The sequence below is a fragment of the Scyliorhinus canicula genome, chromosome 12 (assembly GCF_902713615.1).
Source record: "Scyliorhinus canicula chromosome 12, sScyCan1.1, whole genome shotgun sequence".
Lineage (NCBI taxonomy): Eukaryota > Metazoa > Chordata > Chondrichthyes > Carcharhiniformes > Scyliorhinidae > Scyliorhinus > Scyliorhinus canicula.
This window is the reverse complement of record NC_052157.1, coordinates 2,165,029-2,191,134: the sequence shown is the minus strand read 5'-3', so window position 1 is coordinate 2,191,134 and position 26,106 is coordinate 2,165,029. Positions and strand designations below refer to the sequence as shown.

The 26,106-nt window shown below is 57.5% G+C and overlaps 1 protein-coding gene across 1 annotated transcript in view; it reads left to right on the top strand.

Annotated features, from left to right (window-relative positions):
* Window positions 1-26,106, top strand: part of homer2 (homer scaffold protein 2) — an 87,805-nt gene that overhangs the window by 6,329 nt on the left and 55,370 nt on the right. The window contains exon 2 of the mRNA XM_038813620.1: window positions 3,262-3,418. Coding sequence (XP_038669548.1) covers window positions 3,262-3,418 — 157 coding nt within the window. The remainder of the gene's footprint in view (window positions 1-3,261; window positions 3,419-26,106) is intronic.

Sequence of the window (26,106 nt, the reverse complement as noted above, 5' to 3'; positions counted from 1 at the left end):
GTCTGTGCGGAGTCTGCACGTTCTCCCCGTGTCTGCGTGGGTTTCCTCCGGGTGCTCCGGCTTCCTCCCACAGTCCAAAGACGTGCTGTTCGGTGGATTGGCCATGCTAAGTTGTCTTTAGTGTCCAAAGTGGTTGGGTGGGGTTGGGTGGGGTTGCGAGGATGGGGTGAGGTATGGGCTTGGGTGGGTGGTCTTTCTGGGGGAGGCTGTGTGGACTCGATGGGCCGAGTGGCCTCCTCCTGCACTGTAAACTCTATGTAAAGGTGAGAGATGCCCAAAAGGCTGTTGAGACAATGGACACCAGGCTGCACTGGCTTCCTCCCTCAATGAGGCAGCAATGGGGGTTTGACATTCTGATTGGGATTGTGTGAACAGGAATCTGTTCCAGTCCTTGTCCCCCCCCCCCCCCTCTGTGTCACTGTCCCCCCCCTCTGTGTCACTGTCCCCCACCTCTGTGTCCCCCTCCCCGCCCTCTGTGATCACTGTCCCCCCCCCTCTGTGTTCACTGCCCCCCCCCCTCTGTGTCCCCCCTCCCCCCCTCTGTGTTCACTGTCCCCCCCCTGTGTTCACTGTCCCCCCCCCCTCTGTGTTCACTGTCCCCCCCCTCTGTGTTCACTGTCCCCCCCCCTGTGTTCACTGTCCCCCCCCCCCCTGTGTTCACTGTCCCCCCCCCCTCTGTGTTCACTGTCCCCCCCTCTGTGTTCACTGTCCCCCCCTCTGTGTTCACTGCCCCCCCCCCCTGTGTTCACTGTCCCCCCCCCTGTGTTCACTGTCCCCCCCCTCTGTGTTCACTGTCCCCCCCTCTGTGTTCACTGTCCCCCCCTCTGTGTTCACTGTCCCCCCCCCGTGTCCCCCTCCCCCCCTCTGTGTTCACTGTCCCCCCCCCTCTGTGTTCACTGTCCCCCCCCCTCTGTGTTCACTGTCCCCCCCCCTCTGTGTTCACTGTCTCCCCCCCCCCGTGTCCCCCTCCCCCCCTCTGTGTTCACTGTCCCCCCCCCTCTGTGTTCACTGTCCCCCCCCCCTCTGTGTTCACTGCCCCCCCCCTCTGTGTTCACTGTCTCCCCCCCTCTGTGTTCACTGCCCCCCCCTCTGTGTTCACTGTCCCCCCCCTCTGTGTTCACTGTCCCCCTCCCCCCTCTGTGATCACTGTCCCCCCCCGTGTTCCCCCCTCCCCCTCTCTGTGTTCACTGCCCCCCCCTCTGTGTTCACTGTCCCCCCCCCCTCTGTGTTCACTGTCCCCCCCCCTCTGTGTTCACTGTCCCCCCCCCTGTGTTCACTGTCCCCCCCCCCCCCTGTGTTCACTGTCCCCCCCCTGTGTTCACTGTCCCCCCCCTCTGTGTTCACTGTCCCCCCCCCTCTGTGTTCACTGTCCCCCCCCCTCTGTGTTCACTGTCCCCCCCCCTCTGTGTTCACTGTCCCCCCCCCTCTGTGTTCACTGTCCCCCCCTCTGTGTTCACTGTCCCCCCCCCTCTGTGTTCACTGTCCCCCCCCCCCGTGTCCCCCTCCCCCCCTCTGTGTTCACTGTCCCCCCCCCTCTGTGTTCACTGTCCCCCTCCCCCCCTCTGTGATCACTGTCCCCCCCCCGTGTTCCCCCCCTCCCCCTCTCTGTGTTCACTGCCCCCCCCCCCCTCTGTGTCCCCCCCCGTGTCCCCCCCCCTCTCTGTAATCACTGTCCCCCCCCGTGTTCACTGTCTCCCCCCCCCGTGTCCCCCCCCCCCGTGTCCCCCCCCCCGTGTCCCCCCCTCCCCCTCTCTGTGTTCACTGTCCCCCCCCCGTGTCCCCCCCTCCCCCTCTCTGTGTTCACTGCCCCCCCCGTGTTCACTGTCCCCCCCCTGTGTTCACTGCCCCCCCCTGTGTTCACTGCCCCCCCCCCTGTGTTCACTGCCCCCCCCTGTGTTCACTGCCCCCCCCCTGTGTTCACTGTCCCCCCCCTCTGTGTTCACTGCCCCCCCCCTGTGTTCACTGTCCCCCCCCCTGTGTTCACTGCCCCCCCCCTGTGTTCACTGTCCCCCCCCCCCCCCCCCCCCGCTCTGTGTTCACTGCCCCCAGGGGCCCTGTACCCACCATGTTCCTCCACTCTTCACTTGACGTTCCCACCCTCTCCGCTCTTCCCTCTCTCTGAGGGATGTTCTTTTCCCATTTTCAATGCAGCCATTGATGTTAGAATTCCTGTTTGTGTTTTAATGAAGGTGTTGAGCCCTCTCAGGTCAGGGAATAATGTCAGTTGTAATTCTGAATTTACACAGTGTGATCATCAAGATGCCCATTGCCTCCCAGTTGCTGGCTATTTCACTCTCTGCTCAATCCTCTTATTTTCTCAGATTAGGATTGGACACCTTCTGTTTACAGCAGGGACCATTCAGCCCATTCAACCGTGTCAATGTTTATCTTCCGTATGGGGAAATTGTCCCAATCACATTTAGCCAGCCCTCTTGTCCACATCCCGTTCATCCACCTTACCCAATCTTCAATGTTTGCATAGTTTTTGCCTCAACCACTGACCCTGGATGTGAACTCTGGAAGATAGATTCCCGGTGATCCTCTCAGGAGGAAAGATTACCCAGGAGGCAGTTACTCATTGGAAATCACTGAATCTTCCGGTTCGTCCATCTATCTCCAGCAGGAATTCCTCTCTCGCTCTCTGTCTGTCTTTCTGCTTCTCTCTCTGTCTCTCTGCCTCGCTGTTTTTGCCTCTACCTCTCTCCTAGTCTCGCCTCCTCTTTCCCTGTCTCTTTCTCTCTCTGCCTCTCTCTCTGCCTCTTACAGTTTCCTGCTGTATTAATATTTAACGCAATGCAGAATTGAAAATAATCTGTCTCGTTATCTGAATTATTCACTTATCAGAATAAGAGCACTGGGTAAACGGTAGCTCGAAGCAGCAAGTGCTGTGTTTGTGTGAGAACGATGAGTCACATGTTCAGTGGGAGTCCTGTTTCATTCTGTCCAACTCCAGGCCACTTTCACAGGCCTCAGCTGGGCTAATGGTATCAGATTGCTGGGGTGTGATGGGTAATGAGAACACTTATGGGACCAGTGCTTACTCAGGTCATGTCTCAATCACATGGTGCAGATGGAATAGTGTCAGCTTTCAGCTAAATGCTGAGTTGGAAAGCACTGTTGTTCTCAATCTTGGAACACATTGACCAGAATCCCCAGGGAAAAGGCTGATGATGTGAAGTATGCTCAATAATCGCTCCCATTCTGCAGAATCTCGACTAATGTTAACTCAATGGCTGCTTCTCTCTCACTCCTTCATTCCAGAGAACAGCCAATCTTCACCAGCAGAGCACATGTCTTCCAGATTGACCCGGCCACCAAGAAGAACTGGGTCCCGGCAGCGAGACAAGCCCTTACCGTTTCCTATTTCTACGATGGGACGAGGAACACTTATCGCATCATCAGTGTGGACGGAGCCAAGGTAAGGACTGCAGTGAGGGTGGGGACTGTCTGCGGTGAGGGTGGGCACTGTCTGCGGTGAGGGTGGGCACTGTCTGCGGTGAGGGTGGGGACTGTCTGCGGTGAGGGTGGGGACTGTCTGCGGGGAGGGGCTGGCACTGTCTGCGGTGAGGGTGGGGACTGTCTGCGGTGAGGGTGGGCACTGTCTGTGGTGAGGGGCTGGCACTGTCTGCGGTGAGGGGCTGGCACTGTCTGCGGTGAGGGTGGGGACTGTCTGCGGTGAGGGGCTGGCACTGTCTGCGGTGAGGGGCTGGCACTGTCTGCGGTGAGGGTGGGGACTGTCTGCGGTGAGGGTGGGGACTGTCTGCGGTGAGGGTGGGGACTGTCTGCGGTGAGGGTGGGGACTGTCTGCGGTGAGGGGCTGGCACTGTCTGCGGTGAGGGGCTGGCACTGTCTGCGGTGAGGGTGGGGACTGTCTGCGGTGAGGGGCTGGCACTGTCTGCGGTGAGGGGCTGGCACTGTCTGCGGTGAGGGTGGGGACTGTCTGCGGTGCACTGTCTGCGGTGAGGGTGGGCACTGTCTGCGGTGAGGGGCTGGCACTGTCTGCGGTGAGGGTGGGCACTGTTTGCGGTGAGGATCTGGCACTGTCTGCGGTGAGGGGCGGGGACTGTCTGCGGTGAGGGTGGGGACTGTCTGCGGTGAGGGTGGGGACTGTCTGCGGTGAGGGTGGGGACTGTCTGCGGTGAGGATGGGGACTGTCTGCGGTGAGGGGCTGGCACTGTCTGCGGTGAGGGTGGGGACTGTCTGCGGTGAGGGGCTGGCACTGTCTGCGGTAAGGGTGGGGACTGTCTGCGGTGAGGGGCTGGCACTGTCTGCGGTGAGGGTGGGGACTGTCTGCGGTGAGGGTGGGGACTGTCTGCGGTGAGGGTGGGCACTGTCTGCGGTGAGGGTCTGGCACTGTCTGCGGTGAGGGTGGGGACTGTCTGCGGTGAGGGTGGGGACTGTCTGCGGGGAGGGGCTGGCACTGTCTGCGGGGAGGGGCTGGCACTGTCTGCGGGGAGGGGCTGGCACTGTCTGTGGTGAGGGGCTGGCACTGTCTGTGGTGAGGGGCTGGCACTGTCTGTGGTGAGGGGCTGGCACTGTCTGCGGTGAGGGTGGGGCACTGTCTGCGGTGAGGGGCTGGCACTGTCTGCGGTGAGGGTGGGGACTGTCTGCGGTGAGGGTGGGGACTGTCTGCGGTGAGGGTGGGGACTGTCTGCGGTGAGGGGCTGGCACTGTCTGCGGTAAGGGTGGGGACTGTCTGCGGTGAGGGGCTGGCACTGTCTGCGGTGAGGGTGGGGACTGTCTGCGGTGAGGGTGGGGCACTGTCTGCGGTGAGGGTGGGGCACTGTCTGCGGTGAGGGTGGGGACTGTCTGCGGTGAGGGGCTGGCACTGTCTGCGGTGAGGGTGGGGCACTGTCTGCGGTGAGGGTGGGGACTGTCTGCGGTGAGGGTGGGGACTGTCTGCGGTGAGGGGCTGGCACTGTCTGCGGTGAGGGTCTGGCACTGTCTGCGGTGAGGGTGGGGACTGTCTGCGGTGAGGGTGGGGACTGTCTGCGGTGAGGGTGGGGACTGTCTGCGGTGAGGGTGGGGACTGTCTGCGGTGAGGGTGGGGACTGTCTGCGGGGAGGGGCTGGCACTGTCTGCGGTGAGGGTGGGGACTGTCTGCGGTGAGGGTGGGGACTGTCTGCGGTGAGGGTGGGGACTGTCTGCGGTGAGGGTGGGGACTGTCTGCGGTGAGGATGGGGACTGTCTGCGGTGAGGGGCTGGCACTGTCTGCGGTGAGGGTGGGCACTGTCTGCGGTGAGGGTGGGCACTGTCTGCGGTGAGGGGCTGGCACTGTCTGCGGTGAGGGTGGGCACTGTTTGCGGTGAGGATCTGGCACTGTCTGCGGTGAGGGGCGGGGACTGTCTGCGGTGAGGGTGGGGACTGTCTGCGGTGAGGGTGGGGACTGTCTGCGGTGAGGGTGGGGACTGTCTGCGGTGAGGATGGGGACTGTCTGCGGTGAGGGGCTGGCACTGTCTGCGGTGAGGGTGGGCACTGTCTGCGGTGAGGGTGGGCACTGTCTGCGGTGAGGGGCTGGCACTGTCTGCGGTGAGGGTGGGGACTGTCTGTGGTGAGGGGCTGGCACTGTCTGCGGTGAGGGTGGGGACTGTCTGCGGTGAGGGTGGGGACTGTCTGCGGTGAGGGTCTGGCACTGCCTGTGGTGAGGGTGGGGACTGTCTGCGGTGAGGGTGGGGACTGTCTGCGGTGAGGGTGGGGACTGTCTGTGGTGAGGGCTGGCACTGTCTGCGGTGAGGGTGGGGACTGTCTGTGGTGAGGGTGGGGACTGTCTGTGGTGAGGGTGGGGACTGTCTGTGGTGAGGGCTGGCACTGTCTGCGGTGAGGGTGGGGACTGTCTGTGGTGAGGGTGGGGACTGTCTGCGGTGAGGGTGGGGACTGTCTGTGGTGAGGGGCTGGCACTGTCTGTGGTGAGGGTCTGGCACTGTCTGCGGTGAGGGTGGGGACTGTCTGCGGTGAGGGTCTGGCACTGTCTGCGGTGAGGGTGGGGACTGTCTGTGGTGAGGGTGGGCACTGTCTGTGGTGAGGGTGGGCACTGTTTGCGGTGAGGATCTGGCACTGTCTGCGGTGAGGGGCGGGGACTGTCTGCGGTGAGGGTCTGGCACTGTCTGCGGTGAGGGTGGGACTGTCTGTGGTGAGGGTGGGCACTGTCTGCGGTGAGGGTTTGGCACTGTCTGCGGTGAGGGTCTGGCACTGTCTGCGGTGAGGGTTTGGCACTGTCTGCGGTGAGGGTGGGACTGTCTGTGGTGAGGGTGGGCACTGTCTGTGGTGAGGGTTTGGCACTGTCTGCGGGAGGGGCTGGCACTGTCTGCGGTGAGGGTCTAGCACTGTCTGTGGTGAGGGTGGGCACTGTTTGCGGTGAGGGTCTGGCACTGTCTGCGGTGAGGGTGGGGACTGTCTGCGGTGAGGGTTTGGCACTGTCTGCGGGAGGGGCTGGCACTGTCTGCGGTGAGGGTCTGGCACTGTCTGCGGTGAGGGTGGGGACTGTCTGCGGTGAGGGTGGGGACTGTCTGCAGTGAGGGGCTGGCACTGTCTGCGGTGAGGGTGGGGACTGTCTGCAGTGAGGGGCTGGCACTGTCTGCGGTAAGGGTGGGGACTGTCTGCGGTGAGGGGCTGGCACTGTCTGCGGTGAGGGTGGGGACTGTCTGCGGTGAGGGTGGGGACTGTCTGCGGTGAGGGTGGGACTGTCTGCGGTGAGGGTGGGGACTGTCTGCGGTGAGGGGCTGGCACTGTCTGCGGTGAGGGGCTGGCACTGTCTGCGGTGAGGGTGGGGACTGTCTGCGGTGAGGGTGGGGACTGTCTGCGGTGAGGGTGGGGACTGTCTGCGGTGAGGGTGGGGACTGTCTGCGGTGAGGGTGGGGACTGTCTGCGATGATGGTGGGGACTGTCTGCGGTGAGGGTGGGGACTGTCTGCGGGGAGGGGCTGGCACTGTCTGCGGTGAGGGTGGGCACTGTCTGCGGTGAGGGTGGGGACTGTCTGCGGTGAGGGTGGGGACTGTCTGCGGTGAGGGTGGGGACTGTCTGCGGTGAGGGTTTGGCACTGTCTGCGGTGAGGGGCTGGCACTGTCTGCGGTGAGGGTGGGGACTGTCTGCGATGAGGGTGGGACTGTCTGCGGTGAGGGGCTGGCACTGTCTGCGGTGAGGGGCTGGCACTGTCTGCGGTGAGGGGCTGGCACTGTCTGCGGTGAGGGTGGGCACTGTCTGCGGTGAGGGGCTGGCACTGTCTGCGGTGAGGGGCTGGCACTGTCTGCGGTGAGGGGCTGGCACTGTCTGCGGTGAGGGTGGGGACTGTCTGCGGTGAGGGTCTGGCACTGTCTGCGGTGAGGGTGGGGACTGTCTGCGGTGAGGGTGGGGACTGTCTGTGGTGAGGGGCTGGCACTGCCTGTGGTGAGGGTGGGGACTGTCTGCGGTGAGGGTGGGGACTGTCTGCGGTGAGGGGCTGGCACTGTTTGCGGTGAGGGGCTGGCACTGTCTGCGGTGAGGGTGGGGACTGTCTGCGGTGAGGGTGGGGACTGTCTGCGGTGAGGGTGGGGACTGTCTGCGGTGAGGGTGGGGACTGTCTGCGGGGAGGGGCTGGCACTGTCTGCGGTGATGGTAGGGACTGTCTGCGGTGAGGGTGGGGACTGTCTGCGGTGATGGTGGGGACTGTCTGCGGTGAGGGTGGGGCACTGTCTGCGGTGAGGGTGGGGACTGTCTGCGGGGAGGGGCTGGCACTGTCTGCGGTGAGGGTGGGCACTGTCTGCGGTGAGGGTGGGGACTGTCTGCGGTGAGGGTGGGGACTGTCTGCGGTGAGGGTTTGGCACTGTCTGCGGTGAGGGGCTGGCACTGTCTGCGGTGAGGGGCTGGCACTGTCTGCGGTGAGGGTGGGGACTGTCTGCGATGAGGGTGGGACTGTCTGCGGTGAGGGGCTGGCACTGTCTGCGGTGAGGGGCTGGCACTGTCTGCGGTGAGGGGCTGGCACTGTCTGCGGTGAGGGGCTGGCACTGTCTGCGGTGAGGGGCTGGCACTGTCTGCGGTGAGGGTGGGCACTGTCTGCGGTGAGGGGCTGGCACTGCCTGTGGTGAGGGTGGGGACTGTCTGCGGTGAGGGTGGGGACTGTCTGCGGTGAGGGTGGGCACTGTCTGCGGTGAGGGTGGGGACTGTCTGCGGTGAGGGTGGGCACTGTCTGCGGTGAGGGTGGTGACTGTCTGCGGTGAGGGTGGGGACTGTCTGTGGTGAGGGTGGGGACTGTCTGTGGTGAGGGTGGGGACTGTCTGTGGTGAGGGTCTGGCACTGTCTGTGGTGAGGGTGGGGACTGTCTGCGGTGAGGGTCTGGCACTGTCTGCGGTGAGGGGCTGGCACTGTCTGCGGTGAGGGTGGGGACTGTCTGCGATGAGGGTGCGACTGTCTGCGGTGAGGGGCTGGCACTGTCTGCGGTGAGGGGCTGGCACTGTCTGCGGTGAGGGGCTGGGACTGTCTGCGGTGAGGGGCTGGCACTGTCTGCGGTGAGGGGCTGGCACTGTCTGCGGTGAGGGGCTGGCACTGTCTGCGGTGAGGGGCTGGCACTGTCTGCGGTGAGGGTGGGCACTGTCTGCGGTGAGGGGCGGGCACTGCCTGTGGTGAGGGTGGGGACTGTCTGCTGTGAGGGTGGGGACTGTCTGCGGTGAGGGTGGGGACTGTCTGTGGTGAGGGGCTGGCACTGTCTGCGGTGAGGGTGGGCACTGTTTGCGGTGAGATCCTGGCACTGTCTGCGGTGAGGGTGGGGACTGTCTGCGGTGAGGGTGGGGACTGTCGGCGGTGAGGGTCTGGCACTGTCTGCGGTGAGGGTGGGGCTGTCTGCGGTGAGGGTGGGGACTGTCTGCGGTGAGGGTCTGGCACTGTCTGCGGTGAGGGGTGGGCACTGTCTGCGGGGAGGGGTGGGCACTGTCTGCGGTGAGGGGCGGGGACTGTCGGCGGTGAGGGTCTGGCACTGTCTGCGGTGAGGGTGGGGCTGTCTGCGGTGAGGGTGGGGACTGTCTGCGGTGAGGGTCTGGCACTGTCTGCGGTGAGGGTGGGGACTGTCTGCGGTGAGGGTGGGGACTGTCTGCGGTGAGGGTCTGGCACTGTCTGCGGTGAGGGTGGGGACTGTCTGCGGTGAGGGTGGGGACTGTCTGTGGTGAGGGGCTGGCACTGTCTGTGGTGAGGGTGGGGACTGTCTGTGGTGAGAGTGGGGACTGTCTGCGGTGAGGGGCTGGCACTGTCTGCGGTGAGGGTGGGCACTGTCTGCGGTGAGGGGCTGGCACTGTCTGCGGTGAGGGGCTGGCACTGTCTGTGGTGAGGGGCTGGCACTGTCTGTGGTGAGGGGCTGGCACTGTCTGCGGTGAGGGGCTGGCACTGTCTGTGGTGAGAGTGGGCACTAAATTGCCCTTTAATTGGAAGAAATTAATTGGTACTCTAAATTTACGTTTTTTACAAAATGATATAATAGTTACCAGAGACACATAGTTGAGTGAGGGGCAGGATTGACAGCTCAACATCTCGGGGTATTGAATCTTCAGGCTGGGCAGAGGAGGGGGTAAAAGAGTCGGAGGTATTGCATTGTTAGCTAAGTTTCTGCAGTAAGCAGTGATTGGAGGGGAATTAAATCAAACTTTGTGGGTAGAGTTTAGGAATAACGGTAGGAATGTGGGCAGCACGGTAGCATTGTGGATAGCACAAATGCTTCACAGCTCCAGGGTCCCAGGTTCGATTCCGGCTTGGGTCACTGTCTGTGCGGAGTCTGCACATCCTCCCCGTGTGTGCGTGGGTTTCCTCCGGGTGCTCCGGTTTCCTCCCACAGTCCAAAGATGTGCAGGTTAGGTGGATTGGCCATGATAAATTGCCCTTAGTGTCCAAAATTGCCCTTAGTGTTGGGTGGGGTTACTGGGTTATGGGGATAGGGTGGAGGTGTTGACGTCGGGTAGGGTGCTCTTTCCAAGAGCCTGTGCAGACTCGATGGGCCGAATGGCCTCCTTCTGCACTGTAAATTCTATGAAATCTCTGAAATAACAAAGGGACAGCTAAATTGCTGGGTGTTTATTATAGACCCCCAGACAGTCAACGGGAAATTGAGGAGCAAATATATTCGCAGAGAGGTGTAAAAGTAATAAGAGGATAATTAGGTGATTTCAACTTTCCCGAAATTAATTGGGATAGCCATCAATGTTAAGGGCTCAGGTGGAGCAGAGTTTTTAAAGTGTATACAGGAGAACTTTTAATCCCAACAAGTAGAGGATCCAACAAGGGACAGTGCAGCGCTGGACCTAATTCTGGGGAATGAAGCCAGGCAGGTGGTTGATGAGATGGTCGGGGAGCATTTTAGTGGCAGCGATCACAACATGGTGCAATTTAAATTTGTTATGCACAAAGAAATAGACAAATTGCAAAAAAGGGTTTTGGATTAGGGGAGAGTAGATTTTGACAAAATAAGGCAGGATCTGGCCTAGGTAGACTGGGAACAGTTACTTGTGGGGAAACCGACAGAAGAGCAGTGGGGGGTGTTTAAAGAGGAAATGGGGAGGGTACAGGCCCAACATGTTCCCTCTGGGGTAATAGGAAGGAGTAACAAGCCCAGAGAACCATGGATGACCAGAGATATTCAGGATACAATGAGAAGGAAAAGAGAGACTTTTAACAAGTATAAAGAGAGGAAATCTACAGAGACATTAGTGGAGCACAGAAACTGCAGGATGGAGCTTAAGGAACAATTAGGAGAGCAAAGAGGGGATATGAGAAAACTCTGGCTGGTAAAAATAGGGCAAATCCCAAGATATCAATGGGAAGAGGATAACCAGGGAAGAGTAGGGCCCATTAGGGACCAAGGGGGAAATCTGTGGGTGAAGCCAGGGGACATTGGTAGGGTGTTGAACGAATATTTCACATCTGTCTTCACCCAAGAGAACGAGGAGGTAGTTATGGAACTCGGGAAGAGAGATTATGAGGTTCTTGAGCAAATTATCATAGGGAGTGACAAGGTATTGGAGGAATTGGCAAGTTTAAAAGTGGACAAATCTCCAGTCCAGATGGATTGTGTACCAGGATGCTGTGGGAGGTGAGGGAGGAGATTGCCGGGGCTCTGACCCAAATTTTTAATTGGCCAAAGGGGAGATGCCAGAGGACTGGAGAACACCTAATGTGGTCCCTATTTCAGAAAGGTTGCAGAGATAAGCCAGGGAACTACAGACCAGTGAGTCTCACATCAGTGTGGTGAAACTATTGGAGAAAATTCTTAAGGAGAGAATCAATTTCCACTTGGAGAGGCAGGGATTGATCAGGAATAGTCAGCACGGCTTTGTCAAAGGGAGGTCATGCCGAACAAATTCGGTTGAATTTTTTTGAGCATGTGACCAGGTGTGTAGTGTAGTTCATGTAGTTTACATGGATTTCAGCAAAGCCTTTGACAAGGCCCCATATGGGAGACTTATTAAGAAGGCAAATGCACATGGGATACAGGGTGATTTGATAGATGGGCGGCACGGTAGCACAGTGGTTAGCACGGTTGCTTCACAGTGGCAGGGTCCCAGGCTCGATTCCTGGCTTGGGTCACTGTCTGTGCGGAGTCTGCACGTTCTCCCCGTGTCTGCGTGGGTTTCCTCCGGGTGCTCCGGTTTCCTCCCACAGTCCCAAAAGACGAGCTGTTAGATAATTTGGACATTCTGAATTCTCCCTCTGTGTACCCGAACAAGAGCCGGAGTGTAGCAACTAGGGGCTTTTCACAGTAACTTCAATGTAATGTTAATGTAAGCCTACTTGTGACAATAATAAAGATTATTACTATTAGATGGATTCAAAATTGGCATAACTGTGAGAGACAGAGGGCGATGACAGACGGCTGCTTTAGTGACTGGAAGCCAGTGTCCAGTGGGGTACCACAGGGATCTGTGCTGGGACCCCTATTGTTTGTCTTTTATATAAACAACATAGATGACTATGTGGGGGGTAGGATCAGTGAGTTTGCGAATGACACAGAGATTGGCCGGGAGGTTAACAGTGAGGTTGAGTGTGTTGGGCTACAGGGAGATACAGACGGGATGGTCAAATGGGCAGAAAGGTGGCAGATGGAATTTAACCCTGAAAAGTGTGAAGTGATGCACTTTGGAAGGAGTAATTTGACAAGGAAGTATACTGTGAAAGATCTGATACTGGGAAGTTCCAAAGAACAAAGGGACCCAGAGCTGAAGGAGTTGGATTACGAGGAGAGGTTGAGTAACTGGGACTGTACGCGTTGGAATTTAGAAGGATGCAGGGGGGGTTCTTATCGAAACATAAAATTATGAAGGGAATAGATAGGATAGTGCGGGCAGGTTGTTTCCACTGGCGGGTGACAGCAGAACTATGAGAAAAAAAATGAAAATCGCTTATTGCCATGAGTAGGCTTCAATGAAGTTACTGTGAAAAGCCCCTAGTTGCCACATTTCGGCACCTGTTCAGGGAGGCTGGTACGGGAATTGAACCGTGCGGCTGGCCTGCTTTCAAAGCCAGTGATTTAGCCCTGTGCTAAACCAGCTCGTCTAGGGGGCATAGCCTCAAAATAAGGGGAAGTAGATTTAGGACTGAGGTTAGGAGGAACTTCTTCACCCAAAGGGTTGTGAATCTATGGAATTCCTTGCCCAGTGAAGCAGTTGAGGCTCCTTCATTAAATGTTTTTAAGATATAGATAGTTTTTTGAAGAATAAAGGGATTAAGGGTTATGGTGTTCGGGCCGGAAAGTGGAGCTGAGTCCACAAAAGATCAGCCATAATCTCATTGAATGGCGGAGCAGGCTCGAGGGGCCAGATGGCCTACTCCTGCTCCTAGTTCTTATGTTCTTATGATTGTCCATAAATCTCTTTTCTTTAAATAAATTTAAGACAGCAGAGCTAACCGACTGCGCCACCGTGCTGCCCGTTCATGGATCTCTGAAGGCAGAGGGTCAGGTTAATAGGATGCTGAAAAGATCATATTATACATTTGCCTTTAATAATCGGGGCATAGATTACAAAAGGAGGGAGGTCATGTTGGGGCTGAATAGAACTTTGGTGAGGCCACAGCTGGAGTACTGTGTGCAGTTCTGGTCGGATGTGATTGCACTGGAGGGGGTGCAGAGGAGATTCACCAGGATGTTGCCTGGGGTGAACATTTAAGTTACGAAGAGAGGTTGGATAGGCTTGGGTTGTTTTCAGCTGGTCTGCCATCTCTTTGTTGCCCATTATCAATTCACCTGATTCTAACGGTAAGGGACCTACATTTGTCTTCACCAGTCCTTTTTCTCTTCACATATCTACAGAAGCTTCTGCAGTCAGTTTTTATGTTTTCTCTAAGCAGAGGAGGACAAAGAGTTTAATTCAGAAGGGGAAATAGAAGACGAGAGAAAGCTTAGAGATAAAATGTTTTCTCTAAGCTTTCCCTCGTCTTCTATTTCCCCTTCTGAATTAAACTCTTTGTCCTCCTCTGCTTAGAGAAAACATAAAAACTGACTGCAGAAGCTTCTGTAGATATGTGAAGAGAAAAAGGACTGGTGAAGACAAATGTAGGTCCCTTACCGTTAGAATCAGGTGAATTCATAATGGGCAACAAAGAGATGGCAGAGCAACTGAACAATTACTTTGGATCTGTCTTCACTAAGGAGGAGATAAATAACCTCCTGGAAATACTCGGGGTCAGAGGGTCAGCATGAAGGAGGAACTGAAGAAACTCCTTATTTTTTAAATAAATTTAGATTACCCAATTCATTTTTTCCAATTAAGGGGCAATTTAGCATGGCCAATCCATCTACCCTGCACATTTTTGGGTTGTGGGGGTGAAACCCACGCCAACACAGGGAGAATGTGCAAACTCCACATGGACAGTGACCCAGAGCCGGGACCTCGGTGCTGTGGGGCAGCTGTGCTAACCACTGTGCCACCGTGCTGCCCTGGGGTAGCAGTGCCAACCACTGCGCCACCGTGTTGCCCTGGAAACTCCTAATTAGTCAGGAAATTGTATTGGGGAAACTGATGGGATTAAAACCCGATAAGTCCCCAGGTCTGATGTTCTGCATCCCAGAGTACTTAAGGAAGTGGCCTTCGAAATAGTGGGTGCTGGGTGGCACAGTGACGCAGTGGTTAGCACTGCTGTCTCACGGCGCCGAGGTCCCAGGTTCGATCCCGGCTCTGGGTCACTGTCCGTGTGGAGTTTGTACATTCTCCCCGTGTCCCGTGTCTGCGTGGGTTTCACCCCCACAACCCAAAGATGTGCAGGTTAGGTGGATTGGCCGCGCTAATTTGCCCCTTAATTGGAAAAAAAAAGAATTGGGTACTCTAAATTTATTACAAAAAAGAAAACAGTGGATGTATTGGTTATCATTTTCCAGCATTCTATAGACTCTGGAATAGTTCCAGTGGATTGGAGGGTAGCGAATGTAACCCCACTTTTTAAAAAGGAGGGAGAGAAAACGGAGAATTACAGACGGGTTAGCCTAACATCCCTGGTGGGAAAATGCGGGAGTCAATTATTAAGGATGGAATAACGGACCATCTGGAAAGTGGGGACAGGATCGGTCCCAGTCAGCATTGATTCACTGATGGGAAATCATGCCTGACAAATCTTCTGTAATTTTTTGAGGATGTGACCAGTAGAGTGGATAAGGGTGAACCAGTAAATGTTGTGTATCCAGACTTTCAAAAGGCTTTTAACAATCTCCCACACACGAGGGGCGGGATTCTGCCCTACCCGGCGTGACGGAGGGTCCTGGTGTAGGGGAGTGGCGCCAACTACTCAGGGGTCGGCCTCCCCAAAGGTGGGGAATTCTCCGCACCTTTGGGGGCCAGCCCCGCGCCGGAGCGGTTGCCACCAGAAGACTGGCGCAAAAAACCGGCGCCCCCGGCAGCGGGGCTGGCCGAAAGGCTTTCGCCGGTCCGCGCATGCGCCGGCAGTGACGTCAGCGGCAGCTGGCCACTGACGTCACTGCCGGCACATGCGCGATGTGGGGTTCCCTTCCGCTTCCGCCATGGTGGAGGCCGTGGCAGCCGCGGAAGGAGAAAGAGTGCACTGGCCTGGAGTCTGAGGGGGGGGGCCCCGACCGCGGGCCAGGCCACTGTGGGGGCACCCCCCGGGGTTCGATCACCCCCCACCTCCCCAGGACCCCGGGGCCCGCTCGCGCCGCTGATCCCGCCGTTCCAGAGGTGGTTCAAACCTCGGCGGCGGGAGAGGCCTCCCAGTGGCGGGACTTCGGCCCATCCGGGCCGGAGAATCACCGCAGGGGCCTCGCCGATTGGAGTGGCGAGATTCCCGCCGCCGCCACTTCCCGGGTGGCAGAGAATCTCTGCCACGGCGGGGGTGGGATTTTAGGCGGCCCCAGGCGATTCTCCAACCCTGCTGGGGGTCGGAGAATTTCGCCCGAGATTAGTGAGCAAAATTAAAGCTCATGATATTGGGGGTAATGTATTGATGTGGATAGAGAACTGGTTGGCAGACAGGAAGCAGAAAGTGGGAATAAACGTGTCCTGCTCAAAGTGGCAGGCAGTGACTAGTGGGATACCGCAGGGTTCAGCGCTGGGACCCCAGCTCTTCACAATATACATGAATGATTTGGACGAAGGAATTGCAATATCTCCAAATTTGCAGACACCATTAAGCTGGGTGGCAGTGTGCGCTGTGAGGAGGATGCAGAGAGGCTGCAGGGTGACTTGGACAGGCTGGCTGAGTGGGCAAATACTTGGCAAATGCAATATAATGTGGGTAAATGTGAGATTATCCACTTTGATGACAAAAACAGGAAGGCAGATTATTATCTGAATGGTGGCAGTTTAGGAAAAGGGGAAGTGTAACGAGACCTGGGTGTCACGGTGGAACAGTCGCTGAAGATTGGCATGCGGGTACAGCAGGCAGTGAGGGTTGGGATGCAGGTACAGCAGGCGGTGAGGGTTGGCATGCAGGTACAGCAGGCGGTGAGGGTTGGCATGCAGGTACAGCAGGCGGTGAGGGTTGGCATGCAGGTACAGCAGGCGGTGTGGGTTGGCATGCAGGTACAGCAGGCGGTGAGGGTTGGCATGCAGGTACAGCAGGCGGTGAGGGTTGGCATGCAGGTATAGCAGGCGGTGAGGGTTGGCATGCAGGTACAGCAGGCGGTGAGGGTTGGCATGCAGGTACAGCAGGCGGTGAGGGTTGGCATGCAGGTATAGCAGGCGGTGAGGGTTGGCATGCAGGTACAGCAGGCGGTGAGGGTTGGCATGCAGGTACAGCAGGCAGTGAGAGTTGGCATACAGGTACAGCAGGCAGTGAGAGTTGGCATACAGGTACAGCAGGCAGTGAGGGTTGGCATGCAGGTACAGCAGGTGGTGAGGGTTGGCATGCAGGTACAGCAGGCGGTGAGGGTTGGCATGCAGGTACAGCAGGCGGTAAGGGTTGGCATGCAGGTACAGCAGGCGGTGAGGGTTGGCATGCAGGTACAGCAGGCGGTGAGGGTTGGGATGCAGGTACAGCAGGCGGTGAGGGTTGGGATGCAGGTACAGCAGGCGGTGAGAGTTGGCATGCAGGTACAGCAGGCGGTGAGGAAATCTAATGGCATGCTGACCTTCATAGAGAGAGAACATAGAACATAGAACAGTACAGCACAGAACAGGCCCTTCGGCCCTCAATGTTGTGCCGAGTCATGATCACCCTACTCAAACCCACGTATCCACCCTATACCCGTAACCCAACAACCCCCCCCTTAACCTTACTTTTTATTAGGACACTACGGGCAATTTAGCATGGCCAATCCACCTAACCCGCACATCTTTGGACTGTGGGAGGAAACCGGAGCACCCGGAGGAAACCCACGCACACAGGGGGAGGACGTGCAGACTCCACACAGACAGTGACCCAGCCGGGAATCGAACCTGGGACCCTGGAGCTGTGAAGCATTTATGCTAACCACCATGCTACCCTGCTGCCAAAAGAGGATTTGAGTATAGGAGTAGGGATATCTTGCTGCGGTTATACAGGGCCTTGGTGAAGCCACACCTGGAGTATTGTGGCAGTTTTGGTCTCCCAGTTTGAGGAAGGACATTCCTGCTATTGAGGGTGTCCAGCGAAGGTTCCCAGGCTAATTCCCGGGATGGCAGGACTGACAGATGGAGAAAGACTGGATCGACTGGGCTTGTATTCACTGGAGTTTAGAAGAATGAGAGGGGATTTCATAGAAACATATAAAATCCTGATGGGACTGGACAGGATGGATGTGGGAAGAATGTTCCCGATGTTGGGAACGTCCAGAACTCGGGGTCACAGCCTCAGAATAAGGGGTCAGCCATTCAGGACTGAGATGGGGAAGAACTTCTTCTCTCAGAGAGTTGTGAACTTGTGGAATTCTCTCCCACAGAAAGCTGTTGGGGCCGGTTTGTTGGATACATTCAAGAGATGGTTGGACGTGGCCCTTGTGGCTAAAGGGATCAAGGGGTATGGAGAGAATGCAGGAGTGGGATACTGAATTTGCATAACCAGCCATGATCATATTGAATGGTGATGCAGGCTCGAAGGGCCGAATGGCCCACTCCTGCTCCTGTTTTCTATGTTTCTATGTTTCAAAGTGAGGGGTGGGAGGTTTAAGGGGGATTTGAGGAAAACCCTTTATACCCAGAGGGTGGTGATGGTCTGGAACGCCCTGCCTGGGAGGGTGGTGATGGTCTGGAACACACTGCCTGGGAGGGTGGTGAGGGTCTGGAACGCACTGCCTGGGAGGGTGGTGATGGTCTGGAACGCACTGCCTGGGAGGGTGGTGACGGTCAGGAACACACTGCCTGGGAGGGTGGTGAGGGTCTGGAACGCACTGCCTGGGAGGGTGGTGAGGGTCAGGAACACACTGCCTGGGAGGGTGGTGACGGTCAGGAACACACTGCCTGGGAGGGTGGTGATGGTCTGGAACACACTGCCTGGGAGGGTGGTGACGGTGTGGAACGCACTGCCTGGGAGGGTGGTGACGGTCAGGAACACACTGCCTGGGAGGGTGGTGAGGGTCAGGAACACACTGCCTGGGAGGGTGGGAGAGGGTCTGGAACGCACTGCCTGGGAGGGTGGTGACGGTCAGGAACACACTGCCTGGGAGGGTGGGAGAGGGTCTGGAACGCACTGCCTGGGAGGGTGGTGACGGTCAGGAACGCACTGCCTGGGAGGGTGGGAGAGGGTCAGGAACACACTGCCTGGGAGGGTGGGAGAGGGTCTGGAACACACTGCCTGGGAGGGGGGTGACGGTCAGGAACACACTGCCTGGGAGGGTGGGAGAGGGTCTGGAACACACTGCCTGGGAGGGTGGTGATGGTCTGGAACGCACTGCCTGGGAGGGTGGTGACGGTCAGGAACGCACTGCCTGGGAGGGTGGGAGAGGGTCTGGAACACACTGCCTGGGAGGGTGGTGATGGTCTGGAACGCACTGCCTGGGAGGGTGGTGACGGTCAGGAACACACTGCCTGGGAGGGTGGTGATGGTCAGGAACACACTGCCTGGGAGGGTGGTGATGGTCTGGAACGCACTGCCTGGGAGGGTGGGAGAGGCTGGAACGCACTGCCTGGGAGCGTGGTGACGGTCAGGAACGCACTGCCTGGGAGGGTGGTGACGGTCAGGAACACACTGCCTGGGAGGGTGGTGATGGTCAGGAACACACTGCCTGGGAGGGTGGTGATGGTCAGGAACACACTGCCTGGGAGGGTGGTGACGGTCTGGAACGCGCTGCCTGGGAGGGTGGTGACGGTATGGAGCGCTGCCTGGGAGGGTGGTGATGGTCTGGAACGCACTGCCTGGGAGGGGGGTAGAGTCTGGAACGCACTGCCTGGGAGGGTGGTGACGGTCAGGAACGCACTGCCTGGGAGGGTGGTGATAGTCCAGAACACACTGCCTGGGAGGGTGGTGACGGTCTGGAACGCGCTGCCTGGGAGGATGGTGACGGTGTGGAACGCACTGCCTGGGAGGGTAGGGATGGTCAGGAACGCACTGCCTGGGAGGGTGGTGATAGTCCAGAACACACTGCCTGGGAGGGTGGTGACGGTCTGGAACGCACTGCCTGGGAGGGTGGTGAGGGTCTGGAACGCACTGCCTGGGAGGGTGGTGATGGTCTGGAACGCACTGCCTGGGAGGGTGGTGACTGGTCAGGAACACACTGCCTGGGAGGGTGGTGATGGTCGGAACGCACTGCTGGGAGGGTGGTGATGGTCAGGAACACACTGCCTGGGAGGGTGGTGACTGGTCAGGAACAGCGCTGCCTGGGAGGATGGTGACGGTGTAGGAACACACTGCCTGGGAGGGTGGTGACGGTCTGGAACCGACTGCCTGGAGGAGGGTGACGGTGTGAACACACTGCCTGGGAGGGTGGTGACGGTCAGGAACACACTGCCTGGGAGGGTGGTGATGGTCTGGAACGCACTGCCTGGGAGGGGGGTAGAGGCTGGAACGCACTGCCTGGGAGGGTGGTGACGGTCTGGAATGCACTGCCTGGGAGGGTGGTGACGGTCTGGAATGCACTGCCTGGGAGGGTGGTGAGGGTCTGGAACGCACTGCCTGGGAGGGTGGGGATGGTCAGGAACACACTGCCTGGGAGGGTGGTGATGGTCTGGAACGCACTGTCTGGGAGGGTGGTGATGGTCTGGAACGCACTGTCTGGGAGGGTGGTGATGGTCTGGAACGCACTGCCTGGGAGGGTGGTGACAGTCTGGAACACACTGCCTGGGAGGGTGGTGACGGTCAGGAACACACTGCCTGGGAGGGTGGTGACGGTCAGGAACACACTGCCTAGGAGGGTGGTGATGGTCTGGAACGCACTGCCTGGGAGGGTGGTGATGGTCTGGAACGCACTGCCTGGGAGGGTGGTGACAGTCTGGAACACACTGCCTGGGAGGGTGGTGACGGTCAGGAACGCGCTGCCTGGGAGGGTGGTTACGGTCAGGAACGCACTGCCTGGGAGGGTGGTGACGGTCAGGAACGCACTGCCTGGGAGGGTGGTGACGGTCAGGAACACACTGCCTGGGAGGGTGGTGACGGTCAGGAACGCACTGCCTGGGAGGGTGGTGACGGTCAGGAACGCACTGCCTGGGAGGGTGGTGACGGTGTGGAACACACTGCCTGGGAGGGTGGTGATGGTCTGGAACGCGCTGCCTGGGAGGGTAGGGATGGTCAGGAACGCACTGCCTGGGAGGGTGGTGATAGTCCGGAACGCACTGCCTGGGAGGGTGGTGATGGTCTGGAACGCACTGCCTGGGAGGGTGGTGATGGTCTGGAACGCACTGCCTGGGAGGGTGGTAGAGGCAGGTTGCCTCACATCCTTTAAAATGTTCCTGGCTGAGCACTTGGCAAGTCTTAACATTCAAGGCTATGGGCCAAGTGCTGGCAAATGGGATTAGGTAGGCCTTTCATGCGTCGGAGCAGAATCGATGGGCTGAAGGGCCTCTTCTGCATTGTAGTATTCTGTGATTCTGTGATCACTACACCCCTCTGTCATCTGGACAATGGTAACGTTCTTAAACAGACAGTGCTGCTGGGGCCAGGGATCAGGGACCAATCTCATGATTGCACTATGCCACAGAGAGACTGTCATTCCAGTCGTTAGTCCAGTGATTGTTCACTTTGGGTGAACGCAGTCTGGATATTATTTCATTTCATTCTGTCCAGTTTGGAAGCTTTCTGAAACACAAACTCACAGAAACTGCTCGAGAGCTTCAGGAAAACCGTGTGCAACTCTTTAAACAATTCAGGTTCCCAGGTTCGATTCCCGGCTTGGGTCACTGTCTGTGTGGAGTCGGCACGTTCTCCCCGTGTCTGCGTGGGTTTCCTCCGGGTGCTCCGGTTCCTCCCACAGTCCAAAGAAGTGTCGGTTAGGTGGATTGGCCATGCTAAATTGCCCTTAGTGTCCAAAAAGGTTAGGTGGGGTTACTGGGTTATAGGGATAGGGTGGAGGCATGGGCTTAAGTAGGTGCTCTTTCCAAGAGCCGGTGCAGACTTGATGGGCTGAATGGCATCTTTCTGTACTGTAAATTCTATGATTATATGAATTCCTGGCAACCGAGGGGTGAGTTTAATGCAGCAGAGAGTCAGCTCCAATACACACACTGGCCAAAATTCCCCACCTGTATCGATTTACTGTTGCTGCTGGCAACGCAGCCCCGCCCTGCCCATGGGTTTCCCGGTGGGGAGGGGGGGAGGGGGGGGGGGAACTTCAATGGGAAAACCCCAGGGACAAGCGGTGGGAAGATGGAATCCCGCTGGCAGTGAATGGCGCTCCGCCAGGAAACACACGGCTAAGGGACCGGAGAGTCTAGTCCGCTGTTACACCCCTACTGGGGTGTGGTAAAAACTGTCAAACTGCAGCATTACCGTGCGGATAGAATCAGTGAGCTGCTACAATTCGGGCATTAAATTGATGATGTGGATTTCATTGTGACGCTGACGATTCTTCAACTCCCTCCAGTTCTTGTCCACATCGAATCACCCCAACTCATAACCCTGGCCCCCTGACCCCCACTGACCCATTACCCTGACCCCCACTGACCCATAACCCCGGACCCTGACCCCCACTGACCCATAACCCCGGCCTCCTGACCCCCACTGACCCATAACCCCGGCTCCCTGACCCACACTGACCCATAACCCCGGCTCCCTGACCCCCACTGACCCATAACCCCGGCCCACTGACCCCCACTGACCCATAACCCCGGCCACCTGACCCCCACTGACCCATAACCCCGGACCCTGACCCCCACTGACCCATAACCCCGGCCTCCTGACCCCCACTGACCCATAACCCCGGCTCCCTGACCCACACTGACCCATAACCCCGGCTCCCTGACCCCCACTGACCCATAACCCCGGCCCACTGACCCCCACTGACCCATAACCCCGGCCACCTGACCCCCACTGACCCATAACCCCGGCTCCCTGGCCCCCACTGACCCATAACCCCGGCCCCCTGACCCCCACTGACCCATAACCCTGGCTCCCTGACCCCCACTGACCCATAACCCTAGACCCCTGACCTCCCCCTGACCCCCACTGACCCATACTCCCAGCTCCCTGACCCACACTGACCCATAACCCCAGACCCCTGACCCCCACTGACCCATATCCCCGGCCCCCTGACCCCCACTGACCCATAATCCCGGCCCCCTGACCCCGACTGACCCCCACTGACCCATAACCCCAGCCTCCTGACCCCCACTGACCCATAACCCCAGCTCCCTGACCCCCACTGACCCATAACCCCGGCCTCCTGACCCCCACTGACCCATAACCCCAGCTCCCTGACCCCCACTGACCCATAACCCCAGGCCACCAGGGAGGCAAAGGCCAAAACGTCGGCCTTTCTCCCCCCCCCCCCCCCCCCCCCCCCCGGGCTCCCGGGTCTTCCCACACTCCAAATATTATTATCACTGGGCTCGGCGTCACCCTCTCTTCCAGGACCTCTGACATGACATCCGCAAATCCCTGTCAGAATCCCCATAGCTTCAGACACGCCAAGAACATATGTACATGGTTCACAGGACCTCCCCCATACCGTCCACACCTGTCCTCCACCTCCTCAATAAACCTACTCCAGGGCAGTGACTCTCCTCAGGCCCTTCTCCCATAGCTCGACTTGCAACTCCCCCCCCCCCCCCCCCCCCCCCAAGCTCGTCCTCCCACTTCCTCTTCACCTCCCCGATTGGGACCCCTTCCCACTCCATCAATTCCTTAGAATTTCTTCCTGTTCTTAATTGTCTTTAAGAAGATGGTGTTGAATCTATTCCACCTCCATTTTCTGCTGGTTTTCTATTTGTTCATGAATTTCACAGGAAGACAGGGCTGGTAAATGCTCAGTGTCCAGAACAGCAGCAGCCAATAGGAATTGGAGGAGACACAGGGAGGGCGAGGGCAATGGAGAGGGTGTGGGTGAGGGTGAGGGTGAGGGTGGGGTTTGGCAGCTGCGGGAATCAATAACAATGCTGAGACTCGGCGATTTAGCTGGAATTTAATAATCAGACTGTTTGTGTAAAACTGGCTGACCGGGCTTTGAACTGCCCGAAGACCAATCAGATTCTGTCCCCATCGCCAGGTAGTGAGTTTAGATTTTGTCAGCACAGGAAATCAGCCAAGACCGGGTGAGGGAAATAATCTGATTCTTGCTGTGTTGCCATGGTTACATCACATTACATGCCAACATCCAAACACGGGAGTGCAATATCTTTAAGCTAAAAAAGATTTTAAACTGTGGAATCCGGGTGAATCGTGTGATTTAAATCAGGAGCAGCACAGGATGGAATCTCTGCTGTAATACATTGGACTGGGGTTATACTGCTCACTGTGAGGCTCCCTCCCAATATCAGGGGTGTTTATCGATTAGCACCTGCCCCTGTGGAGGGGTTGGGAGCGAGGGAGGAGGGGGAAGGGGATGCATTTTGGTTCAGTCAGTTTTGGGTGTGTTCACTAGACCAAGAGGAAAAGAAAATTATCATTAAATTGTCTTTGGTTGTCAAAGCAGCTGTCTGCATGTCTGCTTGGTGATTGGACGATGTGGCTCGAAGTGGCACCTTATGTGGCCTAATTCCCACATTGTGGCAGGTGGTATGTTTATTCTCTCTGCTGAGATCAACTAATTAAAAAATCGTGGGGTCTTTTACAAAATTATTTTTGTCTAGTCCTTTGTTCCCAAATTTGGTGCCTTCCGCTTTCAAAGACGAGAATGGGAATTTTCATGAGGGATGTCAGAGTCAGTGGGATGGAATAGCTTGATGAAGACTCAACAATGATGAGCAAATATTAATCTCGGGAAAGGTAAATTCAGGACTGAGGGCAGGAGATGCTCAACATACAGTGACTAAGATGTAACACAGAGGCTCAGTCCCGAACACAGATACTATCCTGGCATCATCGATAAAAAAAGTTGGACAGGAGCTTCTGGATGGCTGAGTTAAATTGAATCAAATGACTGCCATCATCTGTATCTATTGTTAATCTGCAAACGCCTGGTGCAGCAATTGATCTCTGACTGTCCTCAGGCTGTGTCTAGTCACAGGAACAGACTTTGTGATGTCAACAGCACAATAATACATTGAACTTCATTCCGTTTTACACTCTGGTGAATATAAGGCAACATATTCCCCCAACACACTGAACATAAAACAACATATTATTCAGACGAGAATCCCAACAATTTGTAATTTGTAAGACTGTGAGTGAAGAATACAAGACCACAAGAGTAATAAGACTGACCAATCGGCATCTTTTATGTTAAACTTTAAACACAGCATAAATCACATTAGCAGCACAGTCATAGCTTTACAATTAATAGTTTAAATAGTTCTTAAATAAAAGGAGAAAATAAATTTAATTCCCTAAAGAAACCTTTCACTATATATTCCAATTAAGCAACACAATACAGTTTAAAAGCCACTATATTTGAATCCAGGTTTTATAATAGCAACAAAATATAAGTATAATATACAATATATAACAATTTCCTAATATCATCACACCTCCCCTTTAAAAAACGGAACCAGGACTATGAAAAGATTCATTTTCCAAAGTCTTTTCAACTTTAGAAACTACCCATTACTAAACTATTATATCATATGACACATACCTCATCATATTTAAGCAGACAAATTTGACCATCAATATAATCCATTTCATTCTTTCTTTCTCAACTTGGAAAGTTACTGTAATAACTCCCACCAAACCCACGGGACGTCCCAATTGATCTCTCTGTGGGACTCATGGAATACCAGCTCCCCCACTGAGGGGCGGGAGCCGCACAGCTGGGACTCATGAATCTAGTGCTTCAAACTGGCCCGGATTGGGACCAGCATAATTGATATTTCCGGCCCGGATTACCGGCATTATCTGTTCTCCCGGCCCGGATTGGGACCGGATGATTGGTTGTCCTGGCCCGGATTGGGACCGGATGATTGGTTGTCCCGGCCCGGATTGGGACCAGATGATTGGTTGTCCCGGCCCGGATTGGGACCGGATGATTGGTTGTCCTGGTCCGGATTGGGACTGGACGATTGGTTGTCCTGGTCCGGATTGGGACCGGATGATTGGTTGTCCCGGTCTATCTCACCCCCTCCCCACCTCACCCCTCCTCCCCACCTCAACCCCTCCCCACCTCAACCCATCCCCACCTCACCCCCTCCCCACCTCACCCCTCCTCCCCACCTCACCCCCTCCCCACCTCACCCCTCCTCCCCACCTCACCCCACCCATCCCCACCTCACCCCCTCCCCACCTCACCCCTCCCCACCTCACCCCCTCCCCACCTCACCCTCCCCACCTCACCCACTCCCCAACCTCACCCCCCACCCACTCCCCCCTCCCCCACCTCACCCACTCCCCACCTCACCCCACCTCATCCCACCTCACCCCCTCCCCACCCACCTCACCCCCTCCCCACCTCACCCCCACCCCACCTCACCCCCACCCCACCGCATCTCACCCCCCCACCTCACCCCTCCCCACCTCACCCCCCCACCTCACCCCTCCCCACCTCACCCCCTCCCCACCTCACCCCCTCACACCCACCCCACCTCACCCCCTCCCCACCTCACCCCCTCCCCACCTCACCCCCTCCCCACCTCACCCCCTCCCACCTCACCCCCTCACCCCCTCACCCCCTCCCCACCCCCTCACCCCCTCCCCACCCCCTCACCCCCTCCCCACCCCTCACCCCCTCCCCACCCCTCACGCCCTCCCTACCTCACCCCCTCCCTACCTCACCCCCTCCCCACCTCACCCCCTCCCCCCTCCCCACCTCACCACCTCACCCCCCCCACCTCACCACCTCACCCCCCCCACCTCACCACCTCACCCCCCCCACCTCACCCCCTCCTCACCTCACCCCCCCACCTCACCCACCTCACCCCCTCCTCACCTCCTCCTCACCCCCCTCCTCACCCCCTCCTCACCCCCTCCTCACCCCCTCCTCACCCCCTCCTCACCTCCTCCTCACCCCCTTCCCACCTACCCACCTCACCCCCTCCCCCCTCCCCACCTCACCACCTCACCCCTCCTCACCTCACCCCCCCACCTCACCCCTCCTCACCTCACCCCCCCTCCTCACCCCCTCCTCACCTCACCCCCCCACCTCACCCCCTCCTCACCCCTCCTCACCCCCTCCTCACCCCCTCCTCACCTCCTCCTCACCCCTCCTCACCTCCC